At 40.2% G+C, this 14,418-nt stretch overlaps 1 protein-coding gene across 2 annotated transcripts; it reads left to right on the top strand.

Moving 5' to 3' along the window:
- The first annotated feature begins 214 nt into the window (after positions 1–214).
- LOC140527748 (C-C motif chemokine 4-like) lies at positions 215–12,572 on the top strand. Of its 2 annotated transcripts, none has more exons than XM_072644901.1 (4): positions 215–354; positions 9,998–10,180; positions 10,254–10,368; positions 12,281–12,572. In XM_072644901.1, exons 2-4 carry the CDS (start codon positions 10,096–10,098, stop codon positions 12,366–12,368), a joined length of 288 nt encoding a protein of 95 aa, XP_072501002.1. In that variant the 5' UTR covers positions 215–354; positions 9,998–10,095; the 3' UTR covers positions 12,369–12,572. The 2 variants fall into 2 exon arrangements, with proteins under 2 accessions (XP_072501002.1, XP_072501003.1); XM_072644902.1 differs by lacking the exon at positions 215–354 and adding an exon at positions 8,833–9,080.
- Positions 12,573–14,418: the final 1,846 nt, after the last annotated feature.

Raw genomic sequence — 14,418 nt, 5'->3', positions numbered from 1 at the left:
CGACAGACTCCCCTCAGGCCTTGCTTTCCCTCCACGGTTGGCTGAGCTGGAGAACAGCCTGTGATTTTAGAACAGAAATTCTCCGGGACCCACACACTCATTCTATTTCTCAGCAGGGAGGACAGGAGTCTGCCAATAAGCTAATCAAACGTCCTAATTTTGCCCTGAGCATCTGGCAGTTTCCCAAGTTGGGTGGAGTTCTTGTGAGGGGTGGTGGATCTAGAAGTCTTGGAGTTAGGAGATTTGTAGAACTGGGAGGGGCATTGGTAATCATATACACTCTGGAAACTTCTACATTCACCTCACTTTGCTTTTTTGGAAAGAGTGCCGACATCCAGTTGTTTCTCAAACAAGGTCTGGTCTGTGGTTCCGATACTCTCTGGAAGTAAAAGATGGAAATTTGGGGACTTTGTGTTGTGGGCAAAGGGCTATCAGTATATTTGCTTTAGAAAATACTGGCTTTCTCTGTCTAGAGGGATTTCAGGGAGAAGCAGGAGGGCAAGGGTGGGAGATTGGCATGGGGCTTTGGGAAGAGAAGGGAATTTTTCTTTGAAGGGAAGGAAGGGATAGAGAGTGTGGCACAGTGGAAAAAGAATGAAGTTTGTATTTGCAGAAGCTGGTATCAAATCCTAGCTCTACTACTCTCTGTAGGATCTTGGGTAAGTCACTTACTCCTCTAGAAAATGAGAGGGTTGAACTAGATGTTCTCTGCTTCCTTCCAGCTTTAAATGCTGGGATTTCTATGACTGATCCTACCATCTATGCTTCGTTTTCCTCTGTGACCCACTCTTTCAATCTCCCTGAGCCCTGTGTCAGAAGGGACAGAGAATTTTCGGAATTATGTTTTTAAATAATTGAAGGAAAGGTGAAATTTCAGTTAGAGTTTAGTAAAAAATAGAGGTATATTTTTTTCCGCATCTAGGTTCATACTACCCCCTAATCCCCCAAAACAAAACCAAAAACCAAACAACCAAACAAACCAACCCTGTCAATGATCTGTTGACCTCAGAATAAGAACCCTTACTCTATACTCTAATGTTTGTTCTTATAACTTTCTGAATATAGGAACCTTGAATGTTACTTTATCAGAAGGTTTAGTCTCTAAGAAAAAATTGCCAAGATAAGAATTTAGAATTTTTTTTTGGGGGGAAATGTCACTATAGTGTCATAGAAAAGATAGAGGACTGTCAGAGGACCTGGGTTTGAATCTTGATTCTAACTTATTTTCTGTGTGACTTTAGGGAAGTCATTCTGAGATCCCTCTGAGAAAATGAGAGAATGGCAATAGATAGTCTTTCCAGTTTTAAATCTACCAGACAAGACACTTTGTCACACTGATAAAATGAAAGGGTTCGGTCTTAATGGTCTCTCAGGTATAATTTACAAATATTCTGAATATGAGATGTTTGACATTCTAACATATAACCTGTTTTTTTCTGAATTTATATTTTGATTTTTGACAGTTACTGTATTTTAGTATGTAAAAGGGGGAGTGATGACAGAATAGTCCCCAGTCAAGCATGAGAGATTGTAAGGTATGTCTTTGTGTGGTATTTCTTTGTGAAACATGTGGGCATACTCCTGCTTGGTTTCCAATGAGTGGGGCTATTTCCAAGATGATTGGTTGGATGAGACTTTGAAGTGTAAATTTTGGTTGGAGGAGTTGCCCTCCCCCATGCCCCCTTTCCTGTAAAAGTGAGCTAACAGATCAGCAGTCTATTTTTTGGACTTCTTTTTTGGCTTTCCCAGTTCAGGAAACATACTGCATGCAGTATAGTGAGCCTGCTCCTAGGGAGAGATGTCTATCTATGCCTTTTCCTCTGCCAGTAATTAGACATGGAAGTTTTGGGGCAGATGCACATGGCAGTTGGCCATCTACATGCTGGTGGCTTGAGAGGAAAGATCCTGCTAGTGAACTTTCTAGCTGCTAAGAGTTTGATAGCAATTATATGATTTCCTGCAGAAGTACAAGACTGAGGCCACATGTGTGTGACTAGTTCACGTTAGTGGACCACAAACTCTTGTGTGAAGGAGGGGAGATTTTGAACTCCTTAGGCAGTGTGGCACTAGAATCTAGTCTTTTAACCAGAAAAGATATTTCCTAGATCTAGGAGGTTGTACCATGCTCAAACTGGAGGGTTCCTGAGTTTAAAGTTCTGGAGTTAAACTTCTAGAGAGCAAAGGAGTCTTTCTGATGTAATGAGGTTATTGGAGAAAGAAGAGAATTATCCAGTCCCCAGTATAGGTCCTGAGCAATATCTTGCTTAGATAGTGCTTGTCAAATGGGAAGGGAATTGTTTATTCAGCAGCCCTAAAGTGTGTGTGTGTGTGTGTGTGTGTGTGTGTGTGTGTGTGTGTGTGTGTGTGTGTGTGTGTGTGTGTGTGTGTGTGTGTGTGTGTGTGTGTGAATCCAAACCATAGGGTGCCACTAAGAGTCTGGGAGGGATGGTATCATCATTCTTTGTGGAGGACTACAGAGCTACCAAAATGCCTGAGGAGTGTTGATGGACTAATTGAGTACTCTCTCTGTTTCTGTGAGTCTGTTGAGTGTCTTTTGTGTTCTTCTTCCTGTTTATGGATTTCAGTAAGTCCTTTGCATTTTTTTTTTCTGTGTTGAAATAACTGTAGCACCCAGTAATCTAGCTAACTTTGAGTGGTCATGTAGGGAAACAGTTTTTTGTCAACCAAAATACAGGACTAAGCCATCACCTTTTGCTGCTAATAGATATACCTAAAAGGGAAAAATGGAGGATATTCTGGCAGGGAAGTTATCTTTCCTCCTTAGCTTATTGTTTGTACTGGATCACATTCATTTGCACTGGATCAAATTCATTTGCATGTTAAGCCAGAGATGATCTTGGGAGTATTGAACCCTGAGTTAGATGGTTTTGATTTCTGAGGGTTTTGATTTTTGCTCAGGCAGGAGTCAAAAAAGATTTAATCTTATCCTGGGGGCACTCTGCAAGGTTTTTGTTAGCTGAGTGTGTTCCTAAGATGCTATCAGTCTGCCCTTTTTCAGAAGGGGTCCTAGCCACTACATCCTGGCAAACTGAAGCAGAGATGGCACAAGGGCTTCTGAAGAAATAAGTCCAACAAATAGACCAGAAGAGATGAGATGTTTAGAAGCTGCCACAACACACAACACGTCATGGAGACCAGCAGGGACCAGCAAAGTAACGTGCCTAATGGAGACATCAAGAAACCAGAAATAAAGCACACCAGTAGACACCATGTACCAGTCATCACCACAATATTAATGGGGACCAGAAGAGCCTGGTGGACCACTGAGGGAGATAGGCTCAGCAGAAGCACTACACTCAATTGGGAGCAAGTCCAGTAGAAGCAACATAATGATATTTCCAGAAGACACTGTTGGTTATATAGAGCAAGAGGTGTAAGTTGCCTCTCCACAAGAGGCCAGTCACATGTGTTTTCCACATATGTGTGCCCCTTATACATGATCAGTATTCACACTTGCTCTCTCTGATGGCATGTGGACTCCGTGTGCACTGAGTTTATGGAAGGAGTATTCTATTAGAGAGTTCTTGCTGATTTATTTCATTGAGTAACTTTTCTTTGAACTGATGAACCCTCTGGCTGGTGGAAAAAAATAAATGCATTGCTGGGGAATCGCAAGCTGTGGTTTTGAGTAAATGCAACTCCAAAGAGAACTTTAAATTTGAGATGGGAGCTGGGGACCTCTTCTATTCACTTTTGGGGAAAATTAAACTCAATCTATCTTTGGAAATTTTCCTAGAGGATATCCAGGTCAGAGCAATGAATCAAAGAAAAACCTCTTTTTTTGAGGGGGGGAGGCAGAATTAGAAGAAATATCTACAAGTCCACAAGGCTTTGGGGGGATCCTGAGTCTGGTATTTGAATACATATATTAACATTTTTTATTTTTCCTTATTTGCATTGAAACTCTGTTTTTATAGCATCTTCATTTATGCATAAATCCCTTCCTTCATCTGTTCAGGACTGTGGAAGACCTGTGTTCAAATTCAGCCTCACATACTTACTAGCAGTGTGACTCGGAGCAAGTCACTTAAGCTCTTTTTATCCAAGTTTCCTCAGTTGTAAAGTGGGGATAATAATAATAGCACCTACCTTTCATGAGGCTGTTGTGTGGATCAAATGAGAGAGTACTTGTAAAATGTTTGGTACACATTAAGTGTTTCGTAAATGTTTGTTCCCTTTTCTTTCCCAATCGCCCATATGACTTTCATTATTATTTTTTCTAGCTCTGGAAAACAAAACAATCCTTTGGTACTTTAATTGAAATAGCACTGATTAAATGAATTAATACAGATATTGTTGTCCCTTTTACATTATATTATTATATTGGCTTGATCTACCCATGAACAATTAATATTTCTCTAATAATTTAGGTATGTCTTAATTTCTTCAAGGACTTTTATTTTTGTATTCATTTAATTCATGTAGATACATTTCTAGGTAGATACATTAAAAAAGATTTAATCTTATCCTGGGGGCACTGTTGGTAGATACATTTCTCAATATTTTATATTTTCTGTAGTTATTTTGAAGGGAATTTCTACTTCTTTCTGCTTGGTTTTGTTGGTAATATAAAGAAATATTGATGATTTATGTGGATGAATTTTATATCCTAAAATTTGATGAATGTATTAATTATTTTAGTTAATTTTTGGTTGGCTAGAGTTTTCTGAGTAAACCATTATATCATCTGCAAAAAGCAGTAATTTTCTTTCCTCCATTTTTCTTTATTGTCTTTTTGCTGTAGCTAGCATTAGATAGTGGCGGCGATTTTGGCCATGCTTGCTTTACCCCTCATCTTACTGGGAACTCTTCTAGCTTTTCTCCATTACATATGTTTCTCCTTGGTTTTAGAAAGATATAACTTACTTTATTAAGGAAGGAGCAATTTCTTCTTATGCTTTCTAGTACTTTTTTAAAAAGAGAAACAGATCTTGGATATCATTAAATTCTTTTCAGCATCTATTGATATCATGTAGTTTTAAATACTGATATTCGTAACATGATTTATTATATTTACAGTTTTCTTTACATTGAGCTAACTTATATGCCCAACATAAAGCCGACTTGGTCATAGTGTATAATCTTTCTAATACGCTGCTATGGCCTATTTGTGACATTTTATTTCTTTTTTTCCTGATATTGTATATTTAATCTGTCTTTTCTTTTGTTAAGCTTGCTGTTTTATATTTTTGTAGGTGTCATGTGTGTCTGGCACATATGCAGACCATATCATCTTGCTAAGAGGTAATAGAGAGCAGTTGGTTCTGGCTGATCTACCACATAGTTGAGAAGAGTTTTTTCCTTCCAATGGATATGTAGACTTCTTTGATATATCTTTGAAAGCGACTAATTGAGTCAACTGCTCTCTCTTTGGCTCTATTTCTATACTTGTGAGGAAGTGAGATAATTCCTTCACTCATAGTATCTTAACTTATAATGAGAACTTGTAGTAAAGGAAACAGACCTTGAGGTCTCTTCCCCTCTTTTTGGTCATATGGACCTGGGTCCTTTGTCTTTTTGTTTGTTCTTTTTCCATCTAGGTGCAGGGAATGGAGTCTCCAGATTTAAGAGTGATAAAGACTGGCAGTGCAAGCCATAGCAATCTGGGAGTCTAGGAATCTCTGTCAAATATTCTAGCAAGCCAAGCACTGAGGCATCAAAACACACAGAATGATCATCTGGATCTAGCCCAACAAAATCCAGCATGAATGCCACCAGTGGATATAAACTTGGTGTGACTAATACTATGTAGGAACTGAGCAAAGTTTTGAGCCTAATCTTTACTGCAACCCTTAACAGACTAACTGGTTGAAGGAGAGATTATGCCTCTGAAATGTTAGAGAAAATATTTGTAGTTTTATTCTGTCTATATCTTTGAAGTAAATGTTCCTTTGTAAAACTTATACTATATGATTAAATGGATATGGGGTACTTGTCACTGACCTCCTAAAGTTAGTAGTAACATTAATGAGGTCTTGAGTCAAAGGCAGAGAAAAGAAATACCCACAACCTCACTCAAGATATGTGATAGCCCTGAGAAGAAGATGTAAGAAGGCCTGTCCCTGGGACAGAACCATGTTATGTAAATATTCATCTACTTCCTTTAAATGACCAGATCTATTAGCATATATTTGGTCAAAATGTTTCTGATAACTTCCTTTATTTCCTCTTGAATTATTGTGAACTCTTGTTTTTGAATTTTTTACGTGAACAATTTGGTTTTATTTCTTCATAAAAAAAATTAGATTGGTTACTTGTTTATCTATTTTATTAGTATTTTTTAAAAAAGTTCCTAATTTAATAGCTCATTATTTTTGACTTTCAATTTTATTAATCTCTTAATTAATTTTTAGAATTTCTACTTGGTTGTTTAGCTGGGATTTTAAAATTTGTTGTTGCTTAAGTTTTTTTTAAAGTTTTGTTTTTAATTCATTGATCTTTTTGTCTTCTCTTTACTGATAAAAAACACTTAGAGAAATCAATTTGCCCCTAATAACTGCTTTAGCTTCATCCCATGTTTTAGAATATTGTCTCATTATTTCTTTTGTGACATTTTCTAATGTGTCCTTTGATCTATCAGTTCTTTAGGATTATATTACTTAGTTTCTTAATTATATTAAGTCTTAAAACTATTTTAAAGTTCTTTCCTTGAGTCCTGTGTTAGATATAATTTTTATTACATTGTGATTAGTAAAGGGTATATTTAGTATTTCTGCTTTTCTACATTTTTTGATGAAGTCTTTGTGCCTCAACATGTCGTCAGTTTTACAAAGTTGCCGTATATAGATGAGAAGTATGTGAATTCCTTTCTATTACTATTCAGTAATCACCAGAGATCTATCATCTCTAATTTTTCTAAATTCTATTTAGATTCTGAACTTCTTTCTTGTTTATCTCTTGGTTAGATTTATTCAAAGACTTTTTTTTTTTAGGTTAAAGACAGATTGCTGACAGAGGACAAAGATTTCTGACAGAGGCATAAACCTCAGTGACTGAGAAAAGCAGATCAAACAAAAGATTTATACCTAAGGACACTAGCTAACTAGGCTTGCTTGGCATTAGAGAGAACTTAGTAAAAGAAGCCAGAAATCTCCTTTTTAAAATAGATGTGATCTTTGAGAAATTAAAGGACTTACCATGGGCAAGTGTCCATGTGATCATGTGATCTTCATAACAATTCTGAGAGGCAGGCACTGTTATTAGCCCTCAGGCTAAGAGAAGTAGGATGATTTGCTTAGGGACACATAGCTAGTAAGTGTCTAAGCTGCATTTGAACTCAGGTCTTCCTGCTTTCAAGTCAGGTCCTGCATCCATTGTGCCACCAAGCTATCTCTTATGTATTCTGTATGTGTTTGACTATATCATGAATGTTCTCTACATATGTTCCATCATAGGAAAGTGTGTCTCAGGTTTACAGGGGAAAGTGTTTTATTGATGACTAAAAAACAAAACAAAACATAAAACCAAACTATGTTATTTCATCAATTGCCTTTGCTTTGAACTAATTTTTAGAAGCCCTCCTTTCCTACAAAACTCAGCATATTACCTTCCAAATAAGGTCTTTGCTGATGCTTCTAGTTGCTTGTGCCTTTCCCCCGGAAATCACTTGTGTTTCTTTTAGATGTGACTCTTTACGGGCATGTTTCCTCCCCTGCTAGAATGCAAACTCCTCAAGGTCATGATGTGTCTCACTTTTGTTTTTGGGTTCTCCACATTTAGCCCAGTGCTTGTGTAGACCTTGTGCTTAATGAATGCCTATTGACTGATCAAACCCAATGGAATGAATCTCTAAGGGTGAAATTTTAGATACCATGACATTCTGCAGGGGTCTGGGAAAGACTTTTGGATAGGGAGGGACTTCTTCCTACTCCTCAAATCATATAACTAAAACCATCTCTCTACTCCACCTATCTATTAGGTTGGCCCTGGCATTGGAATTGAACCCACTGGGTTTCTAAGGAGTTTCACATGTGTTTAATAAAATGTTGCTCATATGAGACATTCATAGAAACCATGGGCTAGCTGGTTTTTCGTCAATTAGCTCTATAAGAAAAAAAAGGAACTGATTTGATTTAGGGACATTTCTTGAGCACCTATCTAGTGCCAGGTGTTGGGAAGAAGGGAAGGAGTGGTGGGATACAAATAAGGTTTCGCCCCCACAGAGCATAGAGGGTCCAGTTGAGAAACTGATTGAATCCCCCAGTGATTGGAATCCAAGTTGAAAAGAAAACATATCTCCTTTACTTTATGTACAAGACACAACTTCAATGAATTTCTACAAATCTCGATGGCTGACCTTACTAGCTATCACAACTTTCTCATTTATTAGGAGATGGGTTTAAGGACAAAACAGTAAAAGAGGAACTGGTCTTTTTGAGAGACAGCCTGGCATGGTGGATAGATAGTTTGTCTGAAAGCCCCTGGAGACTTACCTCTGAACCAACCTGACTGTGTGGCGCATGGCAAGTCCTTTAACTTCTCAAAGTCCTTAGGCAATTTTCTAATACCACAAGTTAGAGAGAAGCTGCTAATCCCCATTGGAAGGGGGATCAGCTGGGACTGGAAACAAAAACCTTTCTAACAGGACTTGTTTATGGGTAGGTGGGGATTCAATATCTGTAGGACAGGTAGAGTTTAAGGTGATAAGAGTATGCCAGCTCTCCAGAAATAGCCCAGATGGGGTAACAATGAGATGTCTGTTGAGGGAACTGGATGAGTCCAAAGTTATTCTTCAAGGTCCTACTTTTTGGCAAGTGTTGCATCCTGTGAGGTGCCAGGTGGCTGGCCTTGCAGCAAGCAGGAGGAGGGGCTCTGCACCAGGGACTCTGGGAACTGGTTCAGGAGGCTAGAGGTGGTGTTGGTTACAGGAAGGACTATCCCTTGCATGGAATCCAGGGTGCTGGGAATGGTGACTTAGGCAAGCTCAGAAAGGGCCTGGGGTTACCTGAGTGAGGTCTGGTTCTCGCTCATCTCTGCATCTGCAGCTCTGTCTGGTTTCAGCTTCACAGAAAATGATGACCCTCCCAGGACAAACTCAGCACTTCTAAACTCTCCACCAGGTTTCTAACTCAAGCCTTATTGACACCACCTTTCTCAGCCTTCTTTCCCCTCTGACTGGAAGGCTGGAGGGAGGAGTACCAAATGCCTGCTAAGGCCTTCCTTTAGAAAGAAGAGAAATTGGTCTATAAGATCCTCACTCACCTTTGTGCCTGCTGTCCTCGCTGGCTTCAAATCCATGGAACAATTTCTTCTCTGGTGTTTCATCTCTCCCCTTGTTCCAGTCCCATGTTCCCCCCTACCTTTCCTGCCTCATTTCTGCAGTGTCTCCCCCTTTAGATTGTAAGTTCCTTGTTCCAGTCCCATGTTCCCCCCTACCTTTCCTGCCTCATTTCTGCGGTGTCTCCCCCTTTAGATTGTAAGTTCCTTGTTCTAGTCCCATGTTCCCCCCTACCTTTCCTGCCTCATTTCTGCGGTGTCTCCCCCTTTAGACTGTAAGTTCCTTGTTCTAGTCCCATGTTCCCCCCTACCTTTCCTGCCTCATTTCTGCGGTGTCTCCCCCTTTAGATTGTAAGTTCCTTGTTCTAGTCCCATGTTCCCCCCTACCTTTCCTGCCTCATTTCTGCGGTGTCTCCCCCTTTAGACTGTAAGTTCCTTGTTCTAGTCCCATGTTCCCCCCTACCTTTCCTGCCTCATTTCTGTGGTGTCTCCCCCTTTAGACTGTAAGTTCCTTGAGGTCAGGGACTGTAATTCTTTTTATTGCTTGTATCTGTAGTGCTTGCCACGTAGTAGGTGCTTAATAAATATATATTGGATTGGATTGTAGCAATGGCCTGTGGAGCTGTGTTCCCCAAAGCCCCACTTCTTCTCTAACCCAGGCCCCAGTTACCTTATTTTTAAAGCATGGTGACCTGTTCACATAAAGAATCCAACGTCTATGAATATTGATTTCTGTTCCCTTCTCTTGCTGTCCCCACAGAGCTCACCCAGAGCAAGGTCTTGGTCACTAAGGAATCAAGGGCAAGGTGAAGCTGAACACTCTTCCACTTTGGCTAGGCTCCCAAGCTTCTCCTCATCATGACCATGAGGGTCTTGGTGGTTGCCTTCTCTTTCCTCCTCCTCTTCCTCACTGGCTTCTGCTTACCGCTGTCAGTCCAGCAAGGTGAGTTCACTATTCTTTCCAAGTTGCGTGGAGGTCCCTCTCAGGGGTCCTCATTCAGCTTATTCCTTCACAGCTGACTCGGAGGACTCCACCCCCTGCTGCAACAACTTTGTCAACCATCGGATCCCACAATCTCTCGTCATCGGTTTTGTTAGGACTAGCCTTCGGTGCCCCAAGCCTGGAGTTTTGTGAGTATTTCATGTGCTGACTTTCTCTGACAAGACAAGAGAAGGGATGATGTACAACAGATTGTGGACACCAGCCCCTGGCAAAGGCTGAGAATCTCCAAGAAATCCAAGGGGGAAGATTTAGATTTGGGTTTCTTGATCCCACCCTATAGTACTAGGAACAATGAGTAGAAATTTCAGAGAGGCAGATTTAGGATCAATGTAAGGGGGAAAACTCCCAACAATTCCCTTAGGATCATGGCTCTAGAGCCAAGAGGGACCTTAGAGATCATGAAGTACATCACCCTGATTTTACAAATAAGGAAATGGAGATCCAGAGAATTGAAGAGATCTTGTCAAGATCACACAGGTGGCAAATGTTGGAGGTGGGAGGAGTTCTCTGACTCCTGCTCCACTTCTTGCTTTGACCTCTGTACCACAGAACCTCCTAAATATGCAGTGGTCATGGATTCTCCTTCACTAGACATTGTCAGTCAGAGACAACCATTTGTGCTGAAATGTTGTAGAAAGGAATCTGGTTTCTATACAGGTTAGACAGGGTGGCTTCTGAGATCCCTTTCCTTTTTTGATATTCTGGAACTCAGGGAGTTTCTGACCTTCTCATTTTACTGAAAGGGAGGATTTGACCCTAGGGAGGCAATATGGTAGACTGGAAATAGTACTGAATTGGGAGCCAAAAGTTGTTGTTCACTCATTTTCCTTTATATCCAACTCTTCATGATCCCATTTGGAGTTTTCTTGGCAGAGATACTGGAACAATTTGCTACTTCCTTTTCCAGCTTATTTGACAGATGAGGAAACTGAGGCAAACAGGGTTAAGTGACTTGCCCAGAGTCACACAGCTAGTAAGTGTCTGAGGATGGATTTGAACTCAAGTCTTCAGAACTCCAGACTTGGCACTCTATCTACTGTGCCACCTAACTGCCTGGGAGTGGGTTCGAATCCCAGCTCTGCATTTATTACCTTTATGATCTCTTTGGACATCTCCTTTCACTTTCTTTGGGCCTTTTAGACTTGATGGCCTTCTATAATTGAACAGAATGACCTCGGACTTCTCTTCCAGTTCTAAATTGATCATGCTATGAGCATAAATTATACATATTTAGGCATAGTGTTATAATTATAAATATTTTAATACATTGTTACAACACAATGTAATATAATAAAAAATACACACCAGTCATTCATATTTCAGGTCACAGGTCACCTAACCTTTAGAGAAGAGCCATCAATTCATTTCTCAGAAGCCTTGAGATTATTCTGGGGGGAGGTAGTGGTGACACCTGGAATGGGAGAAAAATGGCACTCCCTGGAAAGTTCTTACCTTAACAGGGAAACCAGGCACTTTTCCCAACCATCAGAGAGTCTTCAAAAACCTCAGAATATGGATGCATAGGAGGGATGGGGAATAAGATTAAGAGACAGAGGGGACCTTGGAGATCATCAGGGTTAATCCCTCTCATTATATTGAGGAAAAAACTGAGGTCCCAAGAGCTGATGAGGCCTTTCTGCAGCCCCACAAGGAGTTAGAAGTAGAGATGGTCTTTTGGTTCTAGAGGTAGGGCTCTTTACAGGATACCACAATGCTGCTGTGGGTAGTTGCGGTAGGGAAGATTGTGTGGTGGCACAAGCTGGTTTGGAGATTTTGGATAAGGCTCAGCAGATTGAGATGAGCTAGTTGGGAATCTCCTTTCTATACTGAATCTGATGGGTTTTGGGTAGGAGCTGCTCTCATTAAAAGTTGGGAGAGACATCCCAGGGAGAGTACCTAGGAGATGCCACAGAGGGAGGGGCTCATAGCCCTGGGGAGATGAGGGCAAAGTCAGGGTGCAGAAAGGGAGGAATATGAAAAGAAGGGCATTTAATTTCACCAGCTTCTCTGAATAGACTCCATCTGCTTTATAATCCTTAGGTTTGAAACCAAACAAGGACTGAAAGTCTGTGCCAATCCAGCTGTCCATTGGGTACAGAGGTATATGAAAAACCTGGGCCTGCACTAACCTGGGGGGACAGAGTGGCAGGCAAAAGAGGACAAGGAAAGTCAACTGGAGCACTCCTATGTCCTTTTGCTAGTGCTCACCTGGCCCTGACCCCCAGGGCTGTAGGCAGCCTCAAACCTGCTCTTTCTAACCCAGAGGGATAGATGGAAATGGATCAAGCTGCTGCCACAATCTGGGGGAGAATAAAAGCCTTTGAAAGCAAAACTCTCTGTTGGTTTTCCTGGGGATGTGGGTTGAATGGATTTTACTTCTCTTTCCTACTTTCCTGAACCAATCCATATCAGAGTTCTTGCCAATCACATGGGGGAAAGGGAGGCTAGGACAGGCAGAGGGCTCATGTTTATGATGAGGAGCTGGCGTGTTCCTTCCACCTCTGAGTTCAGGATTCCTGTCTTTCCACTTTCTGTACTTCTCTAGACCCTGTCTCTGTTTTTCAAGGACTGGTTCTCCCCACTCCTCCCCACCCTTCGTCTTGCCCCTGCCTTCTCTTACTAGTCATTCAGGCTCATAACCTCAGTTTCATACCCTATTCCTCATTTGAATCTGTATTCAAATCTCTTTTCTACCTTCTAAATATCTTTCCTTTAGATGCCCTTTTCTCTATTGACATGGCTATGTCACTGGTGCCGACCCTTATCCATCAGCTCTTATATGGACTTTGTTGATTTCTCTGCCTCACTCTTTTCAAACTAATTTGTCCTTCACTCAGTCGCCAAAGTGATTTTCCTAAAGTACACATCTGATGCCATGTCAATTCCTTCTCTGCTACAAAAGGAGGTTCACTGGCTCCCTATTACCTCCAGGATCAAATATAAGTCTTCTGTTTGTCATTCAAAACTCTTCATCACTTGGCTCCTTCCGGCCTTCCTAGCCCTCTCACACTTTTTAGTCCTTTACATTTTTCAAGATCCAGAAACACTGGAATCCTTGCTGTTCCTCATATATGACACTGTCTTCTCTTCCCCATTCCTAGAATGCTCTCCCTCTTTGCCCTTCTCTCTTGACTTCTCTGGTTTCATTCAAGACTTAGCTCAGATCTCATCTGCTGCAAGAGGCTTTGTCTGTTTTCCCACCCTTGCCAGTATCTTCCTTCTGGGCTGATCTTCATTAGTAGTTCTTTCTGTGGAGATAGATAACACTTTTCATCACAAGTTTTCTAGGATTATCTTGGATCATTGTATTGCTGAGAACAACTAAGGTATTCACAGCTGATCATCATAAAATATTGCTACTGAATATAACGCTCTCTGGCTCTGCTCATTTCACTTTGTATCAGTTTATGTAAATTCAGGTTTTCTTCTAAGAGCATCCTGCTCATCAGTTCTTACAGCACAAAAGTATTTCATCATAATTATGTACAACTTGTTTATTCATTCCCCTCAATTTTGAATTCTGTCACCATTAAAAAAACTGTCATAAATATTTTTGTATATATAGATCCTTTTCCTTTTTGTATCTCTTTGGGATACAGACTTGGTGTTGCTTGGTCAAAGGGTGTGCATGCTTTTGTTACAGAATGGTTGAATGGTTGAATCCAACAGTGCATTAATGTCTCAATTTTCCCACATCTCCTCCAATATTTATTATTTTCCTTTTCTGTCATATTAACCAGTCTGATAGGTGTGGGGTGGTAGCTCAGAGTTGTTTTAATTTCTTTTATTTGCTTTAATTAGCAAACTTAAAATGTAAATTTAATTCGCATTTCTTCAATCAATAGGAATTGAGAGCAATTTTTTCATATGATTATAGATAGCTTTAATTTCTTTGTCTGAAAATTGCCTATTTATATTGTTGACTATTTATTAACTGATAAATGGCTCTTATGTCTATAAATTTGACTCATTTCTCTAGAAATGAGGTGTTTATCAGAGAAACTTGCAAATTTTTTCAGTTATGATTACTATATATTCCCTCCATCTTATTTTCCTTCTCTCTCTCCTTTTATGCTGCCAGTTCTCAAGTGTTTTGCTTCTGACTTATTACCTCTCCCAATCTGCCTTCCCTTCTATCAACCACTCCTTCCCCCCTTCTGTTATATCTTTATCCTTCT

Source organism: Notamacropus eugenii, chromosome 2, assembly GCF_028372415.1.
Source record: "Notamacropus eugenii isolate mMacEug1 chromosome 2, mMacEug1.pri_v2, whole genome shotgun sequence".
Taxonomy (NCBI): Eukaryota; Metazoa; Chordata; class Mammalia; order Diprotodontia; family Macropodidae; genus Notamacropus; species Notamacropus eugenii.
The sequence above is the reverse complement of the archived record's forward strand: the minus strand, read 5'-3'. Positions and strand labels throughout refer to the sequence as shown.

Bases quoted from the DNA above. Each gene is read 5' to 3' on its own strand.
- LOC140527748 (XM_072644901.1), top strand. From the start codon at position 10,096: ATGACCATGAGGGTCTTGGTGGTTGCCTTCTCTTTCCTCCTCCTCTTC. The intron at 10,181-10,253 runs GTGAGTTCACTA...ATTCCTTCACAG, and splicing joins ACCGCTGTCAGTCCAGCAAG to CTGACTCGGAGGACTCCACC. The intron at 10,369-12,280 runs GTGAGTATTTCA...TATAATCCTTAG, and splicing joins TGCCCCAAGCCTGGAGTTTT to GTTTGAAACCAAACAAGGAC.